Source organism: Cydia pomonella, chromosome 21 (genome assembly GCF_033807575.1).
Source record: "Cydia pomonella isolate Wapato2018A chromosome 21, ilCydPomo1, whole genome shotgun sequence".
NCBI classification, from domain to species: Eukaryota; Metazoa; Arthropoda; class Insecta; order Lepidoptera; family Tortricidae; genus Cydia; species Cydia pomonella.
The window spans coordinates 67,423-95,361 of NC_084723.1; the positions used below are offsets into that span (position 1 = coordinate 67,423).

General features: G+C 40.0%; 1 protein-coding gene and 1 long non-coding RNA gene across 2 annotated transcripts in view; one reads left to right on the forward strand and one right to left on the reverse strand.

Moving 5' to 3' along the window:
• The window catches only part of LOC133529533 (uncharacterized), a 45,707-nt gene that overhangs the window by 6,323 nt on the left and 11,445 nt on the right, over positions 1-27,939 (reverse strand). Inside the window, exons 10-19 of the mRNA XM_061867270.1 lie at positions 27,521-27,694; positions 25,578-25,749; positions 24,881-24,986; positions 24,033-24,198; positions 18,436-18,634; positions 17,700-17,834; positions 16,253-16,337; positions 14,440-14,629; positions 14,096-14,257; positions 13,638-13,760 (exon numbers count right to left, since the gene is read on the reverse strand). Of these exons, the coding sequence (XP_061723254.1) occupies positions 13,638-13,760; positions 14,096-14,257; positions 14,440-14,629; positions 16,253-16,337; positions 17,700-17,834; positions 18,436-18,634; positions 24,033-24,198; positions 24,881-24,986; positions 25,578-25,749; positions 27,521-27,694 (1,512 nt within the window). The remainder of the gene's footprint in view (positions 1-13,637; positions 13,761-14,095; positions 14,258-14,439; positions 14,630-16,252; positions 16,338-17,699; positions 17,835-18,435; positions 18,635-24,032; positions 24,199-24,880; positions 24,987-25,577; positions 25,750-27,520; positions 27,695-27,939) is intronic.
• On the forward strand, positions 36-14,175 carry LOC133529538 (uncharacterized). The gene is made up of 4 exons (XR_009801153.1): positions 36-1,137; positions 1,378-1,408; positions 13,654-13,781; positions 14,033-14,175. It is a non-coding gene; the product is annotated as an uncharacterized LOC133529538 (long non-coding RNA).

Genomic DNA, 27,939 nt, shown 5'->3' on the forward strand with positions numbered 1-27,939 from the left:
ACGAGCACTAAGCACCACATCGCGTTCCAGTTCACTTGACTGGGTGCTTGCTCTCTGGGTGAGTCGCGCGATCGATCGCTGCGCCGCCACCGCGCATGCGTCGCGCCGCCCGCCATCTTGAGGTCGCGACCATAGATAAGGAATTAAGAATATTTTTCATCAGAAGTGATTTCAAACTTAATCACAATAATCACATCACAAATACTATTATACATTTTTGGTTAAAAATAGTCCTGTGTATCAATAGAACACAACTGCAGTAAGTAGCTACAGATATACGTCAACATCTGCACATTTCATTTTGTTTACGTAAGAGTGTTCACTTGTCCAAATGTATAAAGGAAAAAGCCGGCGCTGGCTGTCCCTGCACATAGGCTTATAAAAACTGGTAAGTCTCTTGGTGTAATGGGTGCTAAGATTTATAATAAAATACCCGAGCCAATCAGAACCGTTGACCCAGATTCTGCTTTTGTTTCTAAACTTAAGAATTATTGCATAATGAAGGCCTACTATTCGGTAAATGAGTTCCTGGATGAATGAATTCCGTCCAAATCCCCGTTACCATATCAAACATGTTCTTTTATAGTTTATTCTGATAAATGTTTTTATTCTAATGTAATTGTGATTATTTATATGGTGCCTAATTGTAAATAGTTAATTTGAATTATATTTTATTATTTTCCTAATACATTAGAATTTTAAAATCGTTATCATTAATATTTACGCGAATTGGAATAATTAGTTGACATGTATTTTAATTTATAATAATTTTGAAATTAATTGTGCCTAAATTGTACCTAATGTGACAGTGTATGATTAATACCAAATAAAATCTATCTATCTATCTATCTATACGATAATAACTTCATTGAAACAATCACATTCGTATTGCATTATTGATTATTATTGTTATATCAGGTAGAGCTACACAATCAAAAGGAACTGGCCGGCCTAATAATTATGGACCTAATGAAATGGAATCCAAAAATATGAGACAAATTAACCTGTAACAATTAATTGTAAGATATGTATTGTGGATATGAGACGACGGTATATGTATTTTTTATTTATTTATTCAAGGTTTACCAACAGATACAACACTACAAAAAATACAGATAAAACCCCAAAAATACATGAGTAAGTGTCCATCCAATTATAGGTGCGTTAATGCTTGATTATATATTTAATCAATTAAGACCTAAAGTATAAAGTAAAATGAAATACTTATCGTTAAATTTAGTACTTCGTTTACATGCAGGTAGTGTTTTTATACTATAGCATTTTTTTACAAATAATTCTTATAACTACTTTGACTTAAAGATAATATGTCGACTCGGGAGGCTTTAAATGACTTGTTATGTTCCCTACATATTCTAGGTATGGTGCCGTGAGATCCGAGGTTGGTTCGGTAAGTTTCGACGACCGGTCTGGCCTAGTGGGTAGTGATCCCGCCTATGAAGCCGATGGTCCTGGGTTCAAATCCTGGTTTGGGCATTTATTCGTGTGATGAGCACGGATATTTGTTCCTGAGTCATGGCTGTTTTCTATGTATTTAAGTATTTATAAATATTTATATATTATATATATCGTTGTCTAAGTACCCTCAACACAAGCCTTATTGAGCTTACTGTGGGCCTTAGTCAATTTGTGTAATAATGTCCTATAATATTTATTATTTATTTTATTTATTATAGTTTTAAGAGCGAAAGGTCAGAAGTTAATTCTACGAGAGTTTGGCCTTGGCACGGAAAATCTTATTTTACCTATAAGTTCGGAAGATTCAATGATTCCGTTTAATATTTTGTGTAGCAAGAGTTGATCTGCAATCCACCGGCGCTTCACTAAGGGAGATAATTTGAAAAAAATTAGTCGATCCTCGTATGTCGGAAGAGAACGGAGTTTCTTTTGATTTATGGATAAGAAAAATAGAAATTGTTTCTTAATTATTTTTTTTCTATCTTCGTGGCATTTATACTGAGGATTCCATACACTTGAACAGTATTCTAAAGTATTCCTTACTAAGGAAGTGTAGGTGGTAAATAAATAGATACCTAAATACATTGGAAACGGTCGTAATTATTTATCTATGTCCATAACAAATATCACAGCTCATCACACACAAGTAACGGTCTTTTCCGATACTCGAACATAGGACCACCTGATTTGCATGTTCATGCTAGAGGTCTGAAAATGTACTCCTTGTTATAAATAATAAAATACTTAGTTCAGGATTTTTAGTAAATCACCCCTCACCCTTTAAATTAGGGGATAGAAGATTGTCATAAGCAACTTACAAAAAGAAGTGAAATCCCAGCAAAAACATTTTCATGTAAAATGTTGCCAAGACGAAACCATATGGCTCGGACTGTCCAAAAGTTATCAGATCTCTTTTAGAACCAAGCTTCTAACTCTACTGGCCCTAACTTCACAAACTCTACACGTTAGTACAAAATATGTGGCTTGGCCGTTTCGCCAGTGTCACATGGGCGTAAGGTAAAAAAAAACACAGTTCATTATAGGTTCCTACATTAGTAATACATAGGTAAAAATAACATTAACATACAACATTCCTTGTCGTCACGTCATATTGTTCTATGAAAACTAGTTTGATTACGCTATATGTATAAAATAACCGCAACAAAGAAGTTTAAAAGTGTCACAATTTATAAGTTTTTATAAGTTCCTACATTAGTGCATTGTAACCAAACGGCCAAGCCACATATTTTGACTATCGTGTAGAGTTAATCGTATTTAAAGCTCGTAATACCTTGATACTGGCGCAATAGTCCCACTCCCACTGGACTGAAGCCATAATTTTAAAATAAAGAATGAATGAGAGTAAAGTAAAAAGTGTAGGTTATAACTTCGTGACGCGAGGAGAACACAGAAATTCGTGATTTCGTGAGTAACAAAGGACGAGGGAAGGTCTGTAATGTACTTCAACCAATAAATCAATGCACATATACATGTAATTTCTAATATATTGTAATTATATATTGTATTGTATATATTGTAATTTCCAATGTATATTGTTATTGTGATTTATTTTAAGGTTTTTGTTTTCAGTTGACATTCTTTATTTTATTTTCTACTTGACATCATTGTTTGAATATCATATTTAACTTATTCATTGATAGATACTCTGTAGTATCATGGTTTAATTTCAGTTTTTTATTCCTATTAATTATTTTTGACATTTTGATATGGCAAATATTATATGATAGATTTTATATACCATTGTAATAATATTAAATTTCACATTGTATCCGACGATCACTATACGATAAGTAATTGCTTATGTATCCTTTTGCATTATCTTTGAACATTGTATTGAGAGATAAATAAACTAAAAATAAAACATGACGCGTCCTGCAAGCAAAGCCGCCCCCGCAATCTCCGCGGAGCCTTGCCTCGCCGTCGCCGTCGGCATCATTACCCTGCCTCCCGCAACCTGCGCTCCTCTTCATTGTTGCTCCCTCCGCCCCTCCGACCTTCTCCACTCGGTCGCTATCACTACCCTGCGTCCTGTTCCCCTCGTTCCACCGAGGTATATAAAAATCATAAGCTGTATTAAGGCTGTGGACTAACTATACGCAGAAGGCATACAACGGCCTACGTGTCCAATATAATAACGCGTTTCAGGTGTTGATGGGGTTGCCGCGATTTTGCAGTGCCTCTGGTATGTTTACGGATGCACAAATTGACAGCTTTGCGGCGATAATGCGCAAGAGGTGCGCCTCACTGATGCATCGCCTGCGCGGCAGCCCCAACAGCATTCTGAGAGGGTTTATGGAACGCGAAAATGGCCCCATGCTCAATCATTGGCAGAGACTGCATGCTGTCACTGTTTAGTTTTTAGTTTTAGTTATTTCTGTCTTTATTCTGAAATAGATGATTTTTATTTCATTATGATCAGCGTAACTGTTGAGTGTTGACATTTAACTCAAACAAAGTAAAAGGCTTACAAGCGCCGGACGCTCCGGCCCGGCCCCGGCCTAGTCTAGCTTGAGTCATCCTTTAATCTGACCTCTAGCTAACTCTCATAAGTTCCATGACGCTGACAACGTCGGATAACTGCCTGGCATGTGTACACTGTGACGGCGCCCGGCGGCACTGATTATTGAAACTGAAGGGCGGCGTGAGGCGAAGAGCGGACGGGAAGCTGCGCAAATGTAGTGCACTGGGTGCATGCCACCCTGTTCCTGGCACTCTCGTCCCACGCACGTACACCCAGACTCGGCCAGAGCTGGGCATCAATATTTTTTTAATACAGTTGCTCAAAAAGTGCTACTTTACGTAGTTTCTTTTAAAAGTCGTATGAACATAAAAACCTACACGTGCGGAAATGTCATTCTTCACTCGTCCCGAGCCTGCCTACCGGCTCGTGGCAAGATATCACGGTACTCGTGAAGTAATGACATACTTTCCACACTAGCATCGAAATGTACTATTTCACATCACTTGCTGTATTCACATATTATGAGCACATAACAGTGTAGAGTAAAATCATAATTATTTGTTGTAAGTTAAAAATTAATTTAACCCATAATAGGGTCTAAATGTTCGAGTACCTATGTATAATACACAGAAGTTGGCGTCCATGTAACGGTAAAGAACAATTGCTTAGACCTCCTGTATCCAAACTGTGAGCCCCTGCGGTACATATTCCAAGAAGTATCTGCAGGGCGCGGGGAGGGAATGTGTAGGACGGGCGGCAGGAGCGGCGCGCCTGTTGCGCAGGTAGTGCATGAAGTGCATCTCACCCTATTCCCTCGCACACCACCTTGCAGCACTAATCCCGGAATGACTGAATGAAGCACTGACTCCAACTACAGGTCGGTATGAAGAGCGGGCGGGAGTCTGCGCACGGAGTGCATGCCATTGTCCCATGCTAGCATTTACTTTAGACCTAGAAAACCCTGGGAACTGATTTCTAGAATGAATACTGCATGCTGCATGGAAGGGCACGATAGGTACACGTGTCCTGTGAGTCGTCTCACGTCCAGTAGGTACCTGTATACCCAGCAGACTTCTAAACTAGTGTAGCTTAAACATACAACGACTGAGGGCTCGTTATATAAGGCCATGCTTAGTTTGAGTATGAAGTTGAAGAATAAGTATTTAAATATATTTTTATGCAGTTTTATTATTTCTGAAATAGTCCTCGAGGCTCCTAATAATATGACCGTATCTTTCATAGTTTTAGATTTTTTATCACTGATGTCCCAATGTGGTTTTAAAATTCCGTAAAAGAAATTTTTGCTTCATTTAAGTACTTATTAGATTGTACGTAACGTATTTAATCTGTAACGTATTTAATATGTGAGTAACAATAGTTATTTCTTTTACTGGGGGGCAAAGTTGTCGTTTAAGCGCTCGTGCTAATATTGGTAACCGAGCAAGCGAAAGATTCCAAAATATAACCACTAGCGTAGCGAGTGGTTACAGAAGTGGAGTGGAGCGTTGCGAGGGTTTCAACTTTCAACGCACGAGGGTTAAACAAATTGTGCCTCCGACTGAAACACAATTTTTTTTACTACAACGCGAGGAAAATACTAACTATGAAATACAAAAAAAAACGAAGTAATCAAATCCAAATAAACGTAATTAAAAAAAAACATTCAAAATAATCATTTAAAAGTCTATTCTACCAGCTAACATAAGGAGCAGCAAAATTTGCATCTGATTACTTTTTTTTAACTACACAAATACACAACGTACTGTTGTGTATAGGAATGACTGCTAAATTACAATAATAAATTACTGCTCTGAACTATAAAGTTAGGGGAAAGTTCAACAACATGCATTGCTTAAGAATGACTTGTATTTTATATTGTGTGCAATAATATAATACTGGTTCTAATTTTAAACTATGACGCCGCTCTGCGGCACTGATTCCCGGAATTGAAACTGCAGGGCGGGCGGACTAGGTTCAGGGCGGACGGGGCGAGGTGCAGGGCGGGCGAAGCGACGTGCAGGGCGCGGGGTGCATCACCCCTACGCACTTTCGGGTCCCGGGCGACCTTGCAGTTATTGATTTATTGCTAGCCCCGTGGCATGTATTACATGGTACGAAGTAGGTAATATATATATCCACAGTTTTTAACGTTGCTAATTCTATCAATAAGACGTGTATGCATACTGGCCTAAGCCTAGTTACATGGAAACAGACCATTAACATTAATTAATATGAGACTACGGGGTTTCCGCTCTTCTCGGATATATTTGTTTTATATTTTGGCCAAGACATTATCTACTATAGGGCCAAACAGTGGCATAAGTTGGTGTAGGAAAGCAAAGAGCATATAATCACTACGTTTTAAGAGACGGGACTTCCATACTAGCGAGTGGAATCCCTTTGTTTCGCAAATCATTACCAAAATGTACGACAAAGAACTGTCAAAGAACCATAGTACCAACATAAGCAATTTAAATAGTGTAGTACGCTACACGCTTGCGTTTCTTATCGATATCGATAAAATGGGGAGGGTTGAAATATAGACTCTTGTCTACAAATTTTGTAGTCGAAATCAAGTTAGGATCGAGTCCACATTTAAGTTGTATTTTATATAGTGGATAGTTCTGAGTGGACTAATACGTGGTCGAGCTTAATGTGGACTCGATTTTTTTTAGAACACCTTGTTGTTCTTCACCACTAGGAAGGATCAAAGTAGCACTTTTTTTCCCTACTAAGAGGGATCACTTTTTTCCTCTTTTTGCATACTTCTTAGGTAAAATTATTTAATTTAATTACCATCAATTAAATTTATTTATTTGTTTACTTATTTGTACCATAATAATTTCCTCATAGGTGATGTGAAAAGCAGTATGTAAATTTATCACGTGGTAGCAAAAATATTTCCACCTTAGGGTGGTATTCCACCTATCCAATTTCTTGGTCCAATGTCATTGCGTCTCACTCTGTCAGTAATCAAAATGTGAGACGCAATACACATTGGACAAAGAAATTGCATAGGTGGAATACCACCCATAGGCGTTAACACTTGAATCCCTCACTACGCTAGGATTCTATTTTAGAATACCTCATTACACTCAGATTGTACTTGTAAAATCCTTCACTTTTTTCTCAATTTTTTTTTATTAAAAGCACTATTTTCAAAATGATCTGCAGATACATGTTTCAATAAATGTAACTTTTCTATGGGAAGATGTATCAGGTCTTCGTTCCCAACAAATTTAACCCACTGCCTGCATCTGAAAACATACAGCCTTGGTTATGTACAGTTTATATTCCAAGTGTTTGCTAATGAGATGATCAACTGATTATTTAGCGCTAATATGCATCTATAAATCAAATCAAATATGTTAAATAATGACCAATAATTTTCCACTGAAAATCTTCGACGAATTAATTTTGTGTCATATTGCATGCAAGTTCTCAGGAAATTTCACATATTTTATTTAATTACTTACACTGATATACAAATAAACATACAATTATCGATAGTTTTAGTACATCCCTAGTTCACAACTAAAAATAATATAAAATATCAAATTTTCGATGTGTTTAAAGCCTGCTGCACCAAAATAAGGTCAAAAGTATCTAAAGCAATACCTACCGGTCTTTATCCTAGGGAAATTTCGCCATAAAATCCCTTTTTTCGTGATTTTCTCGAGTGGCTCGCTTGCCACATATTTCACACTTAGTAAACCGTTTTCTCGGTGGCGTTGTAACAAACTCGTTCTTTACTCTGATCACGGTTCACTATTTTCGATATTTTCACTAAATAATAAAGAAATTGCACGAAATACCCGAACAAAACATTGAAGCCTTCCTAACTAACAAAACAATTAGGCTGACAGTTGACTTGATGTAAACTTGACAGAATAAATAGCACTGACGTTTTATTTTTCTTCGTTGGCAAAGATTTGCGAAACAAGTTCCATACAAAACTTATTTTGTTCCTAGTTGCGTCAGCCTGTAGGAAAGGTTCAATCTCAAGGAGAATGACCTCTCTTCTTCGTCTTGTCTTCTGTTTGTCTCAGTAGTAGTATTAGTAGTAGGGTGAAATCACTAAAAGATAAACAGTTAAGCGACTACCCCAACTTTATTTTATTATTTTTTACATATGTTGTAACTTATTTTTAACAACTTTGATTTTTTTATATGATTCAGCATATAATCTAGATTAGAATTAATTATTCCAAATGCTCATATTAAATTCAGTATTTTTGTAAAAAATATTATATGATAAAATAAGGCAATTTGCCCAGAAGATGAACACGGTGCCCTATCTCTGAACGTTTTGACCCCAAAAGATGACCCAGTATATAACTAAAATCAAGTACCTTAATATTGAACGACATGATGTCAATAGATGAACAACAGATAGAGTGTACCTTTGCCTCTTTTGCTAAATTCTGCCCACTGAGCAATTATAATCGGCAGCGAAAAAAGTGGTCTATAAAATCTCCGTTTAAATTCTTTGTGCCAGAGAGAGGATTATTTGTGCCACAAGAAAAAAGGTGTCATACCTGATGGATATTTAGTCACTTACCATAGGCTCTTGCTCATCCGAGCTCAATTAATATTTTTTCACTATATTTAAAATTTTCGAAATTAGCACCTGTGTTCCTTAGAAAAACAATGCCCTAGGTGGAATTTTGCTCTAAGAGGAAAATATGATCCTCAAATAAATTTTAACGATTTTAAAGGAGGATGCCCAGATTCATATGGACTCTGGCCTAAAAACCAATAATGACAAGCCATATGTGTCATTTAAAAGGTTTTTTCATATTCTAAAACTTTTTGTATGGCGGGAAATCTTAAATCGCTGTGTGAAACAAGTTATGGCAAAATAAAAACATCCCCTCAATAAGAATTTTTTTACTGATATATATAGGGTTTAAGTTGGTCTTAGCATGGCACTCTTTCAGCCGCCGCCTCACGTGGACATATTTATGACGAATCGACTAGGGAACCAGACGTTACTCTTCTGGAATTCGGTAGGAGACTTGTTCTCGGACCGGATGATGGGAGACGACGTCAAGGAACCAAAGTCGATTCAGCGGAAAGTTGTCCTGCGTGGGTAAGCTCGGAGGAAGAGGGCCATGAAAACGACCCATTTATCCCTTCCCCCTTTATACCCCCAATCTTCCTAATAAACCTTACCTAGACCAACCCTCCCAACCCCCCTTCCCATCTTGATCCTCTTATAAATATCCCCCCTTTCTTGGAGGAGACAACCTCGACCCCAAAAACCCTAATCCAAGGTGTGACTCATCATGCAGATGGATGCAAGGCTGAGAGGGAGCTCAGTCGCGAACGATAGGCCTCGGGTACCGGGCGAAACCCGTTGTATATAGCCTTGTCTACGCAAGCGGGGCTCTGCGTGGAATGGACCTTTTATATCCCTAGTTACTCGTGGGAACTGAATGGCAACTGTTGCGAAACGTTCAAAAATGCACCCATTTTTGATCCTTGTTCGTTGTAACGCAACTAATTACGGAGTGTAATAAAAATCATCTTTGTAAATTTTTATATAATTTTAATTTCATGTTATCAAATAATCTCATGGTTAACTATATTCAGTTTGCATATTTTGTAATTAAAATATTCATTCAAATGTATAAATTCAATAATGTTTCAAATCTCTGTTCAAATTTTAATATGGCAGTTGTACATTAAAAACTTTGACAGTTTACAGAGCTTTTAAAACTTACGGTTGTTATCCGATTCCCCAACGACTATTAACTTTGCCACTTTTTGTATTTTTGTAATTTTGGAAGTAAACCAGCGTCTATACTACAGTCCACTCTTATTTATCACACCTGACCATACCACCACCTGCACCAGCTCGACAAAACCTGAGACCAGCGAAGATTTTTCTATATAATATAATAAAAGGAGGGAGAAACAGATAGGGAGTGGCATGGCCGTGGAGGAGCCATCGAAGCTAGAACGGCCACTGAAAGCCGGGGTACCTACCAGAACCCCAGCCCAGGTGGCTGAAACGGAGACGAAGGAGCCTTCGACAGCTGGGCCCTCTAAAGACAAACCAATGACAGCTGAGAGTGAGACACCTGTTAAACCCTCGAAGCAGGTCATAGATCCCGGCTGGGAGATCAGGTGCAAACCAGACAAAATCAAAATCATCGACAGTAAGAAAACCTTCACAGTCTAAAGCGATATAGGAACTTAGTATCAAAAAAGGTACATAGTAACGTTTCATATCATTAAACATTTTTATGCAGCGATAACTTTTTTCACACATAGATTTGGGATTACCTGCCATATTAAAAGTTTTAGAATTTTAAATAAGCTATCCAATATCGCTTGTCCTTATTGGTCAATAGGCCAATCTGACCACCCTCCTTTGTTATTGTAACTAATATAAAAAAGTAATTAAGCTACAGATTAAAGATATAAAATTTACTATTTTTACAATTATACTTGTTCAGTGTTGAAAATGCTACCCAAAACATGAACGTTCAAATTACTTGGTTCAAGTTTTGGATTTGGGTATTGAAGAAATGAACTAACAAAATTAATGTGAAATTCATATATTGCAATTGAGCCTAAAAGATGAACTAGTATATTATCATAGTTCATCTTTTGGAGATAAGATTTTTAGTTAAACAGCCCATACCAAAATAAACCTCGAAATAACTGGGTTAAATAATTCAATTCAATTCAATTCAAATATACTTTATTCATGTAGGCCTAGCAACAAGCACTTATGAATAGTAAGACAGTATTACATATAATTATCTTAATCTAATTATCAGAGCAATTTATTGATGTTGTAAATATTATTCCATATATAATACTAATGAATATAATTCATAGATCAAATTTAATACTAAAACTTTCACAAAATACAGTCATACAAAAAAAATGTATAAAAAATACTAGTCTAGATTGTTTCTAGAATAAATTCTAAATGTCAAACAAATATAATAAAAACAACAAAGGAAATACATGCATTGGAATATCCATTTCATCATCATTATTCAAATATAATAAATAATTAATCATTTCGAATCACAATTAATCCCACGTTGTTTTATCATTCATGTAGTCTTGTGTGGTATAATAAGCTTTAGAAATAAGTTTACGCTTTACATGGTTCTTAAATTTATTAATTGGTAACTCAGTAATATGGTTTGGAAGTTTATTATAAAATCTCACACAATTACCCATGAATGATTTTTTAATTTTATGGAGCCGAGTGAAGGGCACGGCGAGCTTATGTTTATTTCTAGTATTAATATTATGAATGTCACAATTTTTCTTAAAATCGGCAATATTTTTATGCACATATAAGAGAAATTAATAATATAATCTTTTGGTCAAAAAAATCAAGGACTAGCCAGCAGTCAATTTAAAACATCGATTATGCGTCTACCTTTTCTATTAGATTTTATACAAGCATTTGAAAAAACAAGCCCTTGCCCAAAAGTTGACCGCCGTTCATCTATTGGCTTAAGCATACAATATTGGAACCATAACTTGAAATGCAAATATTTTAATAAAATAAGATAAAATATGCAATTCTTGATAACGAAAACGTTAGAGGAATGAGTCTAGAATCTTTTCTGTGTAGAATCATATAAGTAGATACATCATTCAATTTTATACGCAATTATAAGCTTATACTTTGAATCGCTAATCTTATTAAGATCTTCATACAAATGGTGATTTTGGTGGGGACCGCGCATTTGATGACCGCTCTCAGCCACACGCACAGCAGTTGTCTGGGAGTTTGAATGTTAACCTCGGCAAAGTGTTGCCGCGTTAAGAAAAAATACCCTCAGGTGCGTAAAATACTCGTAATTCACGATTTAATTATATCGATTTTAAAGCCAAATGTTCATCTTTTGGGGGCTGGTCATCTTTTATCTTTAGCTGGTCGTGTATCTTAATCACTATATTGTACAAATATAGATTCATATGGAATTTACACAAATTTGGGTACAAAGGCGAACTTATCCCTATAAGGGACCTCTTCTAGCTAACCTTAGAATTAATGAGTGGAAAATTCGACTTAGATAAACAAACTTACAGAACGTACAATAATGTTTGAATCTAGATAGATACTTTTTATCTTGAAATTTATGGTATAAGAGGGGGCAATAGGAGTTGCAATACTTGCAATGTACCTAGTACAGTCACGTCTGCAAATATCGATACGAAAAAAGTGCCAAAAATATATGGGCAATAAAGTCGTGTATACATATTTTTGGCACTTTTTTCGTATCGATATTTTCACACGTGACCATACAAAGAGACGAGGTGCGGTTAACGGTAACGATGTTTCCGCAAAGTCGCGGGCAGAGGTGGTTCAAATTAATACAAGGAATATGAGTGTTTAAAAGTATAATTAAATAAATAAGTTAAACAATAACAGCACGGAGCAGACGGCGAGCGCGGGCCGTGACGTCACGTGCGCGCGCGACGGGCGAGGCGCGAACAGCGGCCGCTCTGCAACAAACAACCACCAAGCAAACAATCAATCAATTGATCTTATTCGTACGACTATTCATCAAAACGTACACTACAGTTTAACGAAAACAATTTAAGTTACTTTTCCTACTCCTCTACTGTTATCTGTCATTGATACATTTATTAACACGAATATAAGAACATACATAAAAGGTTTCAAGAAAAGTCTAAATTGTCTGTTCCTCATAATCATAACAGCACTTGTGCTTTAAAATCGCTATAACGTTGTTGCGATTAATGGCTACCAACCTAATAAAATCAAATCTATTACATAGTAGAAACAATTGCTTCATAAGTCAGAAACACGCATGTGACACCCGTAATATAGCAACACCCATAGACTACGAAGACCGCTTAGCGTTGCTTGTTAGTCTCCATAGGCTTCTGTGGCCAAAATCGAGAAAAAACTGTCCAAAAATTAAATTTACCAAAGAGCAAGTACCAGCTAGGGCCTCATGAGTTAAGAGAAGGTGTCGCTGACCGGCCGGGCGCGTATTATGGTATGCTCGTGTATCTTGGCTATACACTTTTGCTTTGTTTACCTAAATTAAGATTTATTTTTGTTGACTCGTAGGAAAAGTATTGTTTGCAACGTTGTATAAGTAGGTCAAAAAATGCTCGTGGCGTATTCCGAAGGCGTAGGCGAACATTGTAACTCACGCCACTCACCTTTTTTGACCCTTCTTATACAACTGTTGCATAAAATACTATTTTAAAACAGGTTAATAATGCCCTTAAAGTCAATAATACTGCCCCACCAGGCGCCAGGCGGACATTTCCTATCAGCCGTAATAGCCATTGAAGAACTCATTCAATCTTTTACCATATTCTCGCGTTATTAATTTTCAAATTCAACAAAAAAAAAAATATTATATTGTGTGCACAGATTTAAATAGCCCAAACATGGCCACGATACGACACGTCAACATAAAATGGTTTTTATGGTCGGATATTTACCTCAAACATTCATAATTCATATTTGTTGTTTATGTCTATATGACTTGAGAAATCAATTTAACAAAAATCATTTCCAATGATGGGATCAATGTGGAATTGAAGGGATTTCAGCGAAGCTGACCATCAAATTCGCCAGTTACTTTTACTTTAATCGTCAGTCCACCTTTTTGTGAGCCGATATCACGACTACGAAAGTAAGACAAAATGAAACCACGAACGTTTGTCAGTAGGATCAGCGACGCCGCACTGTCTATATGACGTTGTCCGTTTCCGCTTGGAGTCCACGTGCCCCGGGATGAAGATGCTGGGCGAGTCCAGACGACCCGTCGCTAGTAACCTGCAAGCAAATGCAAATAGTGTAAGTGCTAAGAGTTTTTACAATTATTACCCTGAATTTTAAGTTCTTCGTTCGATCTTTCTTGTAGAAAGAAATATACCGGAAGATCAGGAGCTCATTCCCTATGTGCTATAAAATAATTTTTAGTAAATAGAGAAAACCGAAAACGCAGGATTTTGCTCAAAAGTCACTAAATTTAGGAGAGTAATATGACTCAGATAAAGCGTTACGATGCTCTATTAGAAGTAATGTAAGAGCTGTCTCTTTTGTAGTGAAATACAGATGCCCGCAGCGTCATCACCACCTGCTTTGCGTCGAGCTTTGTAACTCTTTACCTGGTGAAGTCCTGTTCTAGACGCGCTGCATTAGGCCCTGAGAAGTGCAGCAGCAGTTGGAGACAAGCCCCGCTATGCAGGGGCTTGGACCGCCGCGCCTCCGCCCAGAGCAGCCACGGCGGCACGCCCATCACGCGCCGCACCTCCGCCAGGAACTGGCCTCTGAAAACCAACAGCGAATGTAATCATTGGTGATGTATGTCAACAAAATTGTCGCTGATTTTTTAAGGTTCTAGAGGTGCATATGTCATTCTCGAAAAAGTCCTATAAGAAAGTTTTGTATAGGATACGGAGAATATTCCCCATAATAAACGGACAACGTTCTCGCTCTATTTTGAACTGACATAGCGAATCGCGGCGGCTTCAGAATGTTCACGTATTTGACGATGTCGTGGTCTTCCTCGATGTTGGCGCAGGCGAGCCGGTCCCTCCCGCCCCCCGCCGCGAACACCACCAGCGACCGCCCCAGCGCCCGCGCTGCTCCTTCTAGCGGGAGATTTGCGTCCGTCACCACCTGCCGTCCTGCTCCTACACCTGCAATAAGTAGTGATAGATAGAGTCAACACCACCAGCCTCAAAATAGTGTAATGTTACAGGAGTAAAGCGAACAGCCCAGAGTTGTCTCTATGTATATCCGCTTTAGTTTCTGTCTTCTTGCTTTCGCATCAATAAACAAAGTATTAGCGTTGCAGGACTTACAGGGAGTCCATGAATACTAACCGACAGTCTTTGTTTTATTAGAACGTGCAGTTCAACGCCTGCTTAGGGCGTTATAGCAAAGCCTTTGATCGCGTTTCTCATTCTGTACTTTATCATAAACTTGTCACGTTGGGATACTCAGGATCTCTTCTCTCCTGGCTTAAATCATATTTGGATAAAAGAGCTTTCTATGTTGTAGTTAATGGACATCGTTCTGAGGTGCATGACATTAGTTCAGGAGTTCCGCAGGGATCTCACGTTGGTCCTATCCTATTTAATATCTTTATAAACGATATACAAAATTGTTTTGTGAATTCTTGTCCGTTTTTATATGCCGACGATTTAAAGTTTGCTAGGCGAATAACCACACCTGGTGACGTGGATCTGTTGCAAAGTGACCTTAACAGAGTGAATCAATGGTGCGTTGACAACGCCATGCAGTTGAACATCAAGAATGTTTACATATAAAATTTACTAGAAATTATAACCATATAGATTCATCCTACCACATCGCTGGGGAACATCTTAACGAAGTTGATCATATCAAAGACCTGGGAGTTATATTTGACAAAAAGATGACCTTTGTACCGCACATCGATGCTATTATTAAGAAATCTTCTAAAATGCTAGGCTTTATTATAAGAACCGGTAAACATTTTCGAACAGTAAAAACCAAAATCCTTCTTTATAACTGTTTCGTGCGTAATATCTTGGAATATTGTAGCACGGTATGGCGGCCTCATTATTCAACTCATTGCCTCAGGATAGAGAGAATTCAGAAACGATTTCTTTGGCATATATCTAGTCGCACACCATTAGCTAGCAAATATACATCTTATTCAGTAAGATTACAACACTTCCAAATTAATACTCTTGATAAACGAAGAGACATGCTTGATCTTCAATTTTTATATAAACTTTTAAATAATTATATAGATTGTCCACAACTTTTGCGCAAAATTAGATTTAGAGTCCCATATAGATATCCTAGGAACACAATAGACCTTTTGTCTCCGGTATTTAGGAAAACCGTCTTAGGCGCTAATTCACCCATTCCACGACTATGTAGATTATACAATAAACTTAGCCACTGCTGCGATATTCATTCTGACTCATTGCTCAGGTTCCGAAAATTATTGAATTTGAATCTATAGTATAAACAAGTTTAATTTATTTTTGTTATTTAACCTGTAACTTTCACTTTATGTTAAGTAAGAAATTGTTTTTTCTTTTGCATGCTGTGTTTACCTATAATTAGTTATGCATCACTGAATGTTTCTTTTTTTGAGTTATGTAAACGTATTGGATGTAATAACTGTTGGTAGACCTTAATAAATAAAATAAAATAAAATAAAAATAGCCCGTCGCATTACAACTTGTCTTAGAAAATGTAAAATGCGGAACAACCTGATACTGAACCTGGTTTGATGTGAGTTGTTAGCTATAGCCTTAACTTACTGATAGTGCCAAGACGCGAAGTAAGGTCTCCCGCGTCGCAGCGCAGCGGGTTATCTGCGCCGCATTCTTCGTCGTACAAATCGTGCTGCAAAACATGAGTCATCATCAATTCTACAAGACATGATAAAATACAGTGTGTCCCTAGCCATTGGACAAAGCCTTAATGTACATATGCGTTAGGGTATTTAGAACCAGTGTACAAAGTATCATAACAACCGGTGTAGCGGTTTCGAAGAAATTAACAAATTACCATTTTTTACTTTGGAGTAGCCTGTATGTGTTAGTAGCTCCTAAGGTAATATCCTTAAAGAATAGTATATGGAACCTTCTTCGACCTTTTTGATTATCTTTTTTATTTATGACACTAATAAGCTTCTGACTTTTGAAACATGTCATCATTATCAAATATTTCGAACAAATTGTCAAAAACACTGCCAAATATTAACACAGTGTGTTTCTTTTTGTTGTCGATTATTGCAAATAACTTTTGTTCGAAAAATATTTTTTTTTATCTTTTGTTCTAATAAAAAAAATATTAACGTCAGAGCATTCCTGAGAAGTAACCCTACGTGGGATTTCAGGGTTTGTCCAATGGCTAAGGTCACCCTGTATAACTAACTAACTAACTAACTGCTTTGGCTCAGCGATCCAAAAAGAATCTTGGCCTCCGAAACGAGAGAATGCCACCTGTGCCGATCCAGCGCGGTTTCCTGCCATGAATTGGCGCAGGTCCGCCTCCACGACATCACACCAGCGGTACCTGGGGCGCCCGATCGGTCGACGGCCGGTTGGTCGCCCCAAGTACGCTTCCTTGACTGCGCGATTCTCCCCCATTCTGAGTAGGTGACCGAGCCAGCGAAGTCTGTGGGATTTAGTTACGCCGATGATATTGGGCTCAGCCACCAACTCCTCGATCTCGGCATTTTTTCGGATCCTCCAGGAGCCGTCGTTACTTCGGACAGGTCCCAGGATCTTCCTGAGCACTTTTCTTCCCGCTATCAGGAGCTGACTTTCCTCTTTTTGAGTTAGTGCCCAGGTCTCACAGCCGTACATAAGAATCATATGATAAAATATAATAGTTTGTTAAAATGCCGAGTGTCCTAGCAAGCTCCTAGTGACTTCTCGACATCGTACAAAGTCTATCCTGCTTGCATGGTGATTAAAGAAGAGTCAAGTAGAATAAAAGAAGCATTTGTGTAAGCTACCACGCCAATCCCATAAAAAAAAAGTTTTGCACCAAAGGGCATATGACGCAAAACTACTATAAGTACATATATTTAATAATTACTTATGTACTTTTAAGGTAAAATAGTTAGCGATACTGGTAGTTCACGGGATAAGGATTATCAGCAAACTACAAGAAATGGAGGTTTCACCAAAAGTTACCCATCGTGACAGCAATATTTCCTGACTTTTAGCAAGAGCTAAATTAGAAACTGATACTTACGTTAAGAGGGTCAGCCAGTTGAGTGAAGTAGGGGTTCCACCGATATCCTCCAGCCACGCAGCGCGTTCCAGCCACCGCCACCGCAGCGTCCACGCCCACCGGGTTCACCCACACCTCCCAGCGGTGACCGTGTGTCTGCAATACAACAATACACAATCTTGAAACTGTCAAGTTTTTGTCAAGCATATTTTTACATCCAAGTTTTGTCATCAAGTATCTATCAGGTACAACACACATGAAGTGTAAAATAATGCGTGCATTAATTTTACTCGCGTTCATTTACGCTCAGCTTTTCATTGTATAATTAATTTCGGATTTCCATTTCCCACGGAACCGCCGCGATTCGCGATGGTTTCCAGCAGCGGCTGCGGCACGCGCACCACGATCGAGCTGAAGAACACGTCATTGCGCGATCGCAGCTGGAAAACATTCAGCTCGTAATGGATCTTTATATCACAGTATTCGGCGTGGCAACTCTCAGGCCACAAGTAATATCCTCCGCAGTGCCACACTGGCTCTTACGAGGTGTCTTGCGCATGGTCCTTGTCACCTGAGAACCGCAGTTTGAGCTCGAGCACAATGTCACTCACTGTTTCCTTCATCGCTGTTGACGAACTTGGAGACCTTAGCAGCAAAGTACAGTAAGCTGAGGAATTGCATGGAAAAATTATTGCATTAATAAAGTCGCCATGCAGTTTTGCGGCTGATGGTATACATTTTATAACCGTTTGCTTACCATGTTTCGGTCCTTGTCGCCAGGGTACCGCAGTTTGAGCTCAAGTACGGTATCGCTGGTGCCTCCATCGCTGCTCACGAGTTGCGTCATGCGCACGTAGCCCCACGCGAAGCCGCCGGGATGATGGAAGGAGGCAATGGCCCTAAGTTCCCGGGCTTCGGAGGGACTGTAGCCACGTTGGACTGTACCGCACGCCCACCTGAAAAATATATTTGTTACTTAGCAATTTTCCTGTACTTAAAATATTGATGTTGATGTATGTACATAGTGCACTAAATCCATTTACTTGCTGAACTGAAAAAAATGTATATAATGGAAATAGAAAAGCATGAAAAATATTGGGACTTAAGTACTAGGTTCGAGATTTAACTGACATCGCATTTTAAAATTAAGATGACCATGATTAACAATTTCGTCTTTAAACAGGCTCAGAGATTGCGTATACTTATCTCAAACTTTTGAATGCAGTATACATTAGCAGTCGGCAATTTAAGAGCCCTTAATCCTTGGAGCGTTCTCCGATTTCACGAAATAACGCTCGATAGATGGCGTTGGCGCTCGGTATGCGAGCGCCGGCAACGCGACGCGCGTTTCAATGCAGACTAGAATAATCTTGATAGTTTTCAATATAATTTCAAGCAACATTAATTTTAGTGTCATATGTGATATCATATGGGCACTCTTTATTTTATTGTATATGCACAGTAGTGTTTTTTTTTATGTACACTACTACTAAGTGTACAGACTACAGAGTGTACTATAACCCTTGCTCTTTATTCTGTCTCTTTCACACCAATGGAAAATGAAGAAGTTACTAAATGACTGCAGGTATAAATAAAGTATATTAGTGCGATAGAGAGACAGATAGTGTTTCGTTGTCGTATCGTAAACGATTGGCATGTTGGCCACACACTTGCTTAGTGCCTAGCCAAAATACCAATCGTTTGCGTATATTAGTACGATAGAGAGAGAGTAGTGTTTCGTTGTCGTATCGTAAACGATTGGCATGTTGGCTACGCACCCATGATACCTAGCCAAGAAGCCAATCGATTGCGCATATTAGTGCGATAGAGAGACAGATAGTGTTTCCTTGTCGTATCGTAAACGTTTGGCATGTTGGCTACGCACCCATGCTGCCCAGCCAAGATGCCAATCGTTTGTGCATATTAGTACGAGAGAGAGACAGATAGTGTTTCGTTGTCGTATCGATTGGCATGGTGGCTACGCACCCATGCTGCGTAGTCAAGATGCCAATCGTTTGCGCACATTAGTGCTATAGAGTTTCAGTGTTATTTGAAATCACGTTAGGGTTTGTATTATTATTTTTGACCCGAATGAAGTCCATCCAGGTTCTTATGATGGAGTCAGGAGTTGGTCACCAGAACTCCTAAAATCTACTCATTATAATTCCATCGTGCTTGGGCTCAAAAGATTTGCCCTGACGAACACCATCGATCTAGATGAGGTCCAGGGTCTCATGACGGAGTCAGGAGTTGGTCACCAGAACTCCCCAGAACTCCTAATCTACTCATCATAACTCCATCGAGTTTGGGCTCAATAGATTTACCCTGATGAGCACCATCAATCTAGATGAAGTCCAGGGTCTCATGATGGAGTCAGGAGTAGGTCACTAGAACTCCTAATCTACTCATTATAATTCCATCGTATTCGAGCTCAATAGATTTGCCCTGACGAGTACCATCGGTCTAAATGAAGTCCAGGGTCTCATGATGGAGTCAGGAGTTGGTCACCAGAACTCCTAATCTACTCATTATAATTCCATCGTGTTTGGGCTCAAAAGATTTGCCCTGACGAGTACCATCGATCTAGATGAAGTCCAGGGTCTCATGATGGAGTCAGGAGTTGGTCACCATAATTCCTAATCTACTCATCATAACTCCATCGTGTTTGGGCTCAATAGATTTGCCCTCACGAGCACCATCAATCTAGATGATGTTCAGGGTCTCATGATGGAGTCAGGACTTGGTCACTAGAACTCCTAATCTACTCATTATAATTCCATCGTGTTTGGGCTCAAAAGATTTGCCCTGACGAGTACCATCGATCTAGATGAAGTCCAGGGTCTCATGATGGAGTCAGGAGTTGGTCACCATAATTCCTAATCTACTCATCATAACTCCATCGTGTTTGGGCTCAATAGATTTGCCCTCACGAGCACCATCAATCTAGATGATGTTCAGGGTCTCATGATGGAGTCAGGAGTTGGTCACTAGAACTCCTAATCTACTCATTATAATTCCATCGTGTTTGGGCTCAAAAGATTTGCCCTGACGAGTACCATCGATCTAGATGAAGTCCAGGGTCTCATGATGGAGTCAGGAGTTGGTCACCAGAACTCGTAATCTATTTATAACTCCATCGTTTTTGGGCTCAATAGATTTACTCCAACAAGCACCATCAAATTACCATTATGATGAATAGATTAGGAGTTCTGGTGACCAACTACTGAGTCCATCATGAGACCCTCGACTTAATCTAGATCGATGGTACTCGTCAGGGCAAATCTTTTGAGCCCAAACACGATGGAGTTATGATGAATAGACTAGGAGTTCTGGTGATCAACTCCTGAGTCCATCATGAGACCCTGGACCTGATCTAGATTGATGGTGCTCGTCAGGGCAACTCTATTGAGCCCATACACGATGGAGTTATGATGAGTAGATTAGAAGTTCTGGTGACCAACTCCTGACTCCATCATGAGACCCTGGACCTCATCTAGATCGATGGTGCTCGTCAGGGCAAATCTTTTGAGCCCAAACACGTTGGAATTATAATGAGTAGATTAGGAGTTCTAGTGACCAACTCCTGACTCCATCATGAGACCCTGGACTTTATCTAGATTGATGATGCTCGTCAGGGCAAATCTATTGAGCCCAAACACGATGAGGTTATGATGAGTAGTTTAGGAGTTCTGGTGACCAACTCCTGACTCCATCATGAGACCCTGGACCTCATCTAGATCGATGGTGTTCATCAGGGCAAATCTATTGAGCCCAAACACGATGGAGTTATGATGAGTAGATTAGGAGTTCTGGTGACCAACTCCTGACTCCATCATGAGACCCTGGACCTCATCTAGATCGATGGTTCTCATCAGGGCAAATCTTTTGAGCCCAAACACGTTGGAATTATAATGAGTAGATTAGGAGTTCTAGTGACCAACTCCTGACTCCATCATGAGACCCTGGACTTTATCTAGATTGATGATGCTCGTCAGGGCAAATCTATTGAGCCCGAACACGATGAGGTTATGATGAGTAGATTAGGAGTTCTGGTGACCAACTCCTGACTCCATCATGAGACCCTGGGCCTCATCTAGATCGATGGTGTTCATCAGGGCAAATCTATTGAGCCCAAACACGATGGAGTTATGATGAGTAGATTAGGAGTTCTGGTAACCAGCTCCTGACTCCATCATGAGACCCTGGACCTCATCTAGATTGATGGTGCTCGTCAGGGCAACTCTATTGAACCCAAACACGATGGAGTTATGATGAGTAGATTAGGAGTTCTGGTGACCAGCTCCTGACTCCATCTTGAGACCCTGGACCTCATCTAGATTGAAGGTGCTCGTCAGGGCAACTCTATTAAGCCCAAACACGATGGAGTTATGATGAGTAGAGTAGGAGTTCTGGTGACCAACTCCTGACTCCATCATGAGACCCTGGACCTCATCTAGATCGATGGTGCTCATCAGGGCAAATCTTTTGAGCCCAAACACGTTGGAATTATAATGAGTAGATTAGGAGTTCTAGTGACCAACTCCTGACTCCATCATGAGACCCTGGACTTTATCTAGATTGATGATGCTCGTCAGGGCAAATCTATAGAGCCCGAACACGATGAGGTTATGATGAGTAGTTTAGGAGTTCTGGTGACCAACTCCTGACTCCATCATGAGACCCTGGGCCTCATCTAGATCGATGGTGTTCATCAGGGCAAATCTATTGAGCCCAAACACGATGGAGTTATGATGAGTAGATTAGGAGTTCTGGTGACCAGCTCCTGACTCCATCATGAGACCCTGGACCTCATCTAGATTGATGGTGCTCGTCAGGGCAACTCTATTGAACCCAAACACGATGGAGTTATGATGAGTAGATTAGGAGTTCTGGTGACCAGCTCCTGACTCCATCATGAGACCCTGGACCTCATCTAGATTGAAGGTGCTCATCAGGGCAACTCTGTTGAGCCCAAACACGATGGAATTATAATGAGTAGATTAGGAGTTCTAGTGACCAACTCCTGACTCCATCATGAGACCCTGGACCTCATCTAGATCGATGGTGTTCGTCAGGGCAAATCTTTTGAGCCCAAACACTATGGGATTATAATTAGTAGATTAGGAGTTCTGGTGACCAACTCCTGACTCCATCATGAGAACTTGGACTTCATCCGGGTCAAAAATAATAATGCAAACCCTAACATAATTTCAAGTGAAAATGCGTTTTTCAGAAAATCGCAGCCAAATAACACTAGACCTTACTCATAGTGTTGTGTTCCTGCCGGTGAGTAAGGTTGCCAGAGCTCAACGAGGGGTGGGAGGGGGTTAGGGTCGGCAACGCGCATGTAACTCCTCTGGAGTTGCAGGCGTACATATGCGGGCCGTATGCTTGTTTGCCACCGACTTAGTATTAAAAAAAAAGTAACACTGAAAATCCATCAATAAGCGAGTCTGTTAGGCATACTGTAAAAAATGAACTTTTATTAAGATTTTCTAATCGCAGTATATAGCACTTCTCGGAACTCCGTAGCTGATTACGATCGCAACGAATGCCTGACAATCGAGCACAGGTCCGTCCTCTAAGCGCGCTCCGCGCGGACTGAGAGCGGGGCGTCGCTGCTGCGTGATTTATACGTGTTTAAAAAAAATATAAATTTACGGCAATGTAGGTCCCATAGTTACGATTTTTTTTTTTATAGGTTAACATAAAGTTACAGTTTGCTATAATATTATTTTTAAAGCAAAATATGCGTACAATTTGCGGAAATAAAATATAATAAAACCCTGTTTTCGCCAAAAAAATGAAGAAAACTCGGAAGGTATTTTATCAGTTTTTTCAAATGAATCTTCGATTGTTAATCATTCCAGCCCCTCGTACGAGATATGTTGAATCAAATTGTAGTCATTCATGTACCAAATGATTCTTGTTTATAGCAAAATTGAGAACCGAAACGCCACATCTCACTGCAAAATTTGGAAAAGACTCCCAAAAAACCTCATTAAAAAAGAGGTTTAAAAGAGAAAATGAAAATTTGAACTGTTGGAGCCCCTAGCTTAGGAAACGATTATTTAAGTACGTTATCAGTTTTTGAATAAATACTAATAGTTACGTCGTAATCTTGAATGAAAAAGGAAGCATTTTACAAAATACGCTCGTCTGTAGGAATAAGGACTCTTAACGTAAATTGCATGTAAGTTCTTCTTCTTTCTAACAGACTACGCCTCGCTAAATTATAAAGTTCAATTTGGAAAATTGCATTCAAACATAAAATAACAATGACATATAGGTAATCATATTACCCTGGATATTACAGCCGGGTAAAAATGGATAAATTGTATAGTCTGGACTAACCTTCTCGTGCCCTTAGCGCGCGCGAGTAGCAGCGAGCGGCCGAGCACGCTCTGTTGGCCGAACAGCGACAACACCGTGTCGTTGTTGGCGCTGCGCGTGCGTCGCTGGTGCTCCAGCAGACCGAACTTGTCTCCTAATGCGCCGACCGCGTACTCGTCCACCGTGCCTGTTACGAAGATAACCGTAATGTTTTATTTTGTCACGAAAAATAACAAAAGATTTAAAATAGCTGTGGATAGCTGATACTTGGAATAGAGTTCTAAAAATATGTGTAGAGGTAGATCTTGCGGTGAAGTAATGAAGCCTTTCTTTCTAATAATAATAGGGAGATACAAATATAATAAATAATATTTTTTATGTTATTGCCATAATGCGCAAAAAGTACGCGCGTCGATATAAAGGCGATTGAGGGACAGGGATAGTCTCAATAGCATTCCAAAAAATATACTTAGGAAAACAATCGCGTTAATGGCTCGATCATTTTAAACGAATGGCACAGCATATGCTGGAAGATTAGCGGCGCACCGGACCGGGCCCGGGTCGGAGCTTCCGGCACTTCGTTTTGTATGGAAAGCACCACGTGATCACCGATCAGCCGTCATAGAAAATGACGTGTCAGACGAGTCGGCCCGGGCCCGGGCCGGTCTAGCGTATCCTGAAAATATGAACCGAGAGGGTTTAGTTCAGTCCGGCAAATATCCTCAAACTTTGGCTGTTATGGCCAGGCAAATGACAATTAAGTACCTACAGATCAGTTTATCGCGCTTGTATATTTGATTGATGAAGAGAAAGATAACAAATTTTCTATGTTCGCCGTAGACCTAACTAAGTATAGCAGTTAGAATTACCTTTTGCGGGCGGTGGGCTCGTGGATTTGCTGACATTGTAGGGGTTGTAAACTTCGAGCAGCGTGCTGGTCTCACAGGGGAACTCCAGCTCCTTCTCTACCGGGGCCTGCAACAGCAGAGATTATGCTAAGTAAAGATGTACGGTATTATTCATAAACGCATTACAAGCCTGAATTAGCTATGAACCGTTTGTCTTTATCGGTAATTTTGACTTAAGTATTTGTAAGAAAGGGATAAAACATAATTTAACTAATTCAGGCTTGGAGGCTTGTGCCTAAAGAAGCAGGATAGTAGGTACAGTGTGTTGTTCAACAAGCGCTCGTGTTTACGTCCAAACGTTAATTGGCTAATGGTGATTTTTGTCGCTTGAGCGACTTTTATAAGAATCTACTTACACGCCAACTAAGGTTGCCTAAAATGGTATATTGAGGATTTGTGTGAAGTGTAACCCTATAGGCATGTGATTGTCCCAAAAACTTAACCCGCCTTTATATCTCCATTCGCTTAACTTAAAAGACCTCTTACTTGTGAGGGACCATGGAGATCTTGATAATATAACTCGTGTATCTGGTAGTCCCGCACGTCCTCCAGATCATCTAGCTTGAGCTTGTAGATTGGCGATGTCATAAGCAGACTGCTTAGCGATTTCCAGTGTTCCCTGCAACCTAATTGCAACCCCTGAGCCTAGGTGGTATACCTCACGAATCTGGTAGTCTCGGACATCTTCTAGGTTGTCCAGCTTCAGCTGCAGATTAGCGATGTCATAAGCAGACTGCTGGATGATTTCCAATTTTCCCTGCAGCCCCGCTCCCGCGCCCTCGCCAAACCAGTCGTGGACCACCGCCTTCCGTCGAGCTGAACCCACTATACTGCACACAATTATAAACCATTAATATACCGGTAGCGTGATCATTAAGTTTGGACAAAACCTTTGTCAGTAGAAAATACTTCAGTGGAACATTCTTTAAAAACTGCGACTAAAAACAAATAAACACCAACTAGGTAGTACATTCGGATTAGGACAAACCTCTAAATCTCTGGAACAGTCTTGAAATTTGGTATGTATCTTAATTGAAGGTATCTTTTTTATTTGCACCCTATTTGCAATACAAATCTGGAGGAGCAATATTTAGGGCTAAATAATGTGATTACAAAATCAGTACTAAAACTCTTCAAGATCATCAGTATTAAAACCCATTACTCTACTTTCTATAGACTATAGACAAAAGTGGAAGAGGTGGGGACTCAACCCGAAAATTACCCTTTGGCTCTATAAGACGGTAATCCGCCCCTTACTCTGTTACGGTGCTCTGGTTTGGTGGCCAAGAACAAACGTAGGCAACGTACGAGACAAGCTACAAAGACTCCAAAGGCTCGCATGCGCGGCCACCACTGGCTGCACGAGGTCTACTCCGACTGCAGCCATGGAGGCCATGCTAAACCTGCCACCGCTGCACCTACACATACTGTAAGAGGCCAGTCTCTCAGCGGTAAGGTTGCGAACCCTTAAGATATGGTCTAACATCACAGGAGCTCTTCACACAACATGCCTTGAAAAGGTGTATGACGAATTTCCAGTGCTTAGGTCGGCACGGATCGGATTCAAAAACAAGCTATCTTCAACAAAAGCTACAAAATACGCTATAAATATGAGGACGACAATCATGAAGGACTCAATCCCGGGAGCTGAGAATCTTCACTGATGGGTCCAAAACAGATAGCGGATCGGGCTCTGGAACCTTCTCAGAAGACCTGAACATGTCAATCACCACTCCGCTAGGAACCCATAACTCGGTATTCCAAGCTTAATGCATGGGCATCATAAACGCGGCGGCTGCCATCACTGCAAGGAAGGTAGTAGGATCCTTCACCCGCATACTCTCCGACAGTAGAGCAGTCTTAATGGCTCTAAATAGCCATATAGTTACATCCAAACTTATACACGAATGCCACGAACGACTAATGGAGGTATGTCACAATAACAAGATCACCCTACAATGGATCAAGAACACAGTGGATCCCGGGGTAACGATGCTGCGGACGAGCTTGCCAGGCAAGGATCGAGTGCGGGGGCGATTGGTCCGGAACCGATTCTTCCGATACCGTTTAGTAAGGTACGCTTAATGCTGCTGGCACGTACAGGGAAACTACACACAGAACACTGGCTGAACCAGACTGGATGCAAGCAGGCAAAAGAAGCCATGCCTGGCATCAACGGAAACCTCACAAGGGCGCTCCTTCAACTAGGGAAAGTCCGACTGAGTATGGTAACCAGTGTCATAACAGGTCATGGACTATTTAGCAAACATCTTTTCACAACAGATGTCACAGACAGTCCCCTATGCCGAGAATGCAGAGACAGAAGAAACAGCCTCTCACGTGGTGCTGGAATGCAGCGGAGTGACTCCATACAGAGCTAAACATCTCGGATCCCCGAGAGACCTCCCGGAGGTCCTACTCAACATTAAGGGTTTGATAGGATTCCTAGAGGAGCTGGGCTGGCAGGACTAGCCCATCTCCACAATGTCACGCAAAATAGGCGCCAGTCGTCGAGTTGCGGAAAATCGCCCGTATACAATACAATACAATAGGTCATTTAGTTCAGTCAGAGGATTATCATTAGGGGAAATAGATAGTTACACGGAGCAGGCCATCCGCTCGCCCCGCGCCACGGGTCCATGGTCGTCCAGGATGATAAGCGAGCGCTTCAGCGCAGAGTAACGGCCAGACAGAGACAGCACCGGGTCCGTGAACATTCGCCGGGTCAGCTTCGCCGCTGCGCGCTTGCGCCCCGCCACTGACAGCATGCCGTGCCTGCAGTCAAACACATAATAGACACAATCCATTCAGTCCTGACCAGAAGTTTTCTTAAATAAAAAGGAAATCTGGGTTTCTTCAGTCCAATCCAATTCAAAAGTAAATAATCCAGTGAAACATACGTTGCACCTTACGGGAATGACTACGAGTATACCTAAAAAAATAATCTTTATCTACATAAAATATACGAAAGAAAGTTGAATAAACTATAAATTAAAATGAAGTACACAAAATCAGGAATT